This window comes from Bison bison, unplaced genomic scaffold (assembly GCF_000754665.1).
Source record: "Bison bison bison isolate TAMUID 2011002044 unplaced genomic scaffold, Bison_UMD1.0 scf7180017847083, whole genome shotgun sequence".
Lineage (NCBI taxonomy): Eukaryota > Metazoa > Chordata > Mammalia > Artiodactyla > Bovidae > Bison > Bison bison.
Genome location: NW_011477656.1, coordinates 32,678 through 33,911, shown reverse-complemented (window position 1 = coordinate 33,911; position 1,234 = coordinate 32,678). Strand labels below are relative to the sequence as shown.

General features: G+C 64.7%; 1 protein-coding gene across 1 annotated transcript in view; it reads right to left on the bottom strand.

Annotated features, from left to right (window-relative positions):
- SLC34A3 (solute carrier family 34 (type II sodium/phosphate cotransporter), member 3) overlaps positions 1–1,234 on the bottom strand; it is a 6,635-nt gene that overhangs the window by 638 nt on the left and 4,763 nt on the right. Inside the window, exon 7 of the mRNA XM_010841757.1 lies at positions 1,072–1,180. Coding sequence (XP_010840059.1) covers positions 1,072–1,180 — 109 coding nt within the window. The remainder of the gene's footprint in view (positions 1–1,071; positions 1,181–1,234) is intronic.

The following is a 1,234-nucleotide window of genomic DNA, read 5'->3' as shown; positions in this document are numbered from 1 at the left end:
GCATGCCCCTCCCTGATGGTCACTGTGGTGGGCACGCTCTTCCCACACCCCACAGTGCCCTGAGGCTCAGGAGCCTAGTACGGCATCGCCATGTGGTAACTATGTCTCTGATGGCCCTGTGGATTCCACCTTCCCCTGAGCTGGCTTCACTCGCCTATGCTTCATCCACAGCGACCCTACTCATGCTCATCCCTCAGTGGGCTTAGCCACCCAGCCCCAGGTTCTGGCCTGGCTCCTGTGAGGAGTTGCAGGGCTACACGTGGAGGGAACACAACTCTCTCCAGGGGTTGCTGGAGAAGTCGAGGAGTCGCTGTGGTGGGTGCATTCTGGAGGGCTTCCTGGAGGAGGGGATCAGGGCTCTGCACTGGGAGGTTCTAAATGGACAGAGACAGAACCGAGGCGAGAGAGCAGGTGGGAGTGGGGGAGCGCTGGGGTTTATCTCTTCTTGTGGGCAGCAGCCCAGTGAGATCCAGGCCTTCGAGAGCTGCACCTATTAGGGCGCTGGGATGGAGGCAGTGGGGCCCAAGGGCCAATCTGGAGAGAATCAGAGGGACTGAATGGGACTGGGCGTGGGGCTCAGAGCTGGGGGGCTGGCGGGAGGCGTCCTGGAGGCAGAATTGGGACTGGGTAGGGGAGAACGGAGGGAGCTGGGGAGTCGTCCAAGTGGGGACCTGTGCCATTTAGGCCGCTGGGGGTGGAGGGCATCCCAAGGCGGTGAGATGGAGGGGCTTGAGGCCACAGCGGTCCCTCAGGAGAGCCGCCAGCTGGAACCGGGAAGAAGACCTGGGGCTACAGGGTCCTGGAAATGACGAGGTTGCAGGGGAAGAGGGGAAGGCCTGGGACCCGGACAAGTCCCACAGGGTCCTTGGGGTCCCAGGAGGCGAGGCTGTGGGCTTGAGTGGGCAGCCAGAGGTGGAGTCCTGGAGAGCCAGGGCCTGAGGCCCCAGGACACACATCCCACCACCAGCCTACAGGACCGGACAGGAGGGGGACTGACCCAGAGCGGAAGTCCCAGGCCCGTGTTGGGAATGGAGGGGCCTGCAGGCCGGGGAGGGTGCGGGAGGGCGGTACCTGGACGGCGCTGAGCAGCATGTCCGAGGGGCTGGCCAGAGCTGCCAGCAGGGCCGTGGTGGTGGTGCCAGTGTTGGAGCCCAGGAAGAGAGGATATGCTCGCTCCAGGCTGATCACCCCGACCCCTGGGGGAGCCGGGGGTCACCACGGGCCCTGAGCCCAC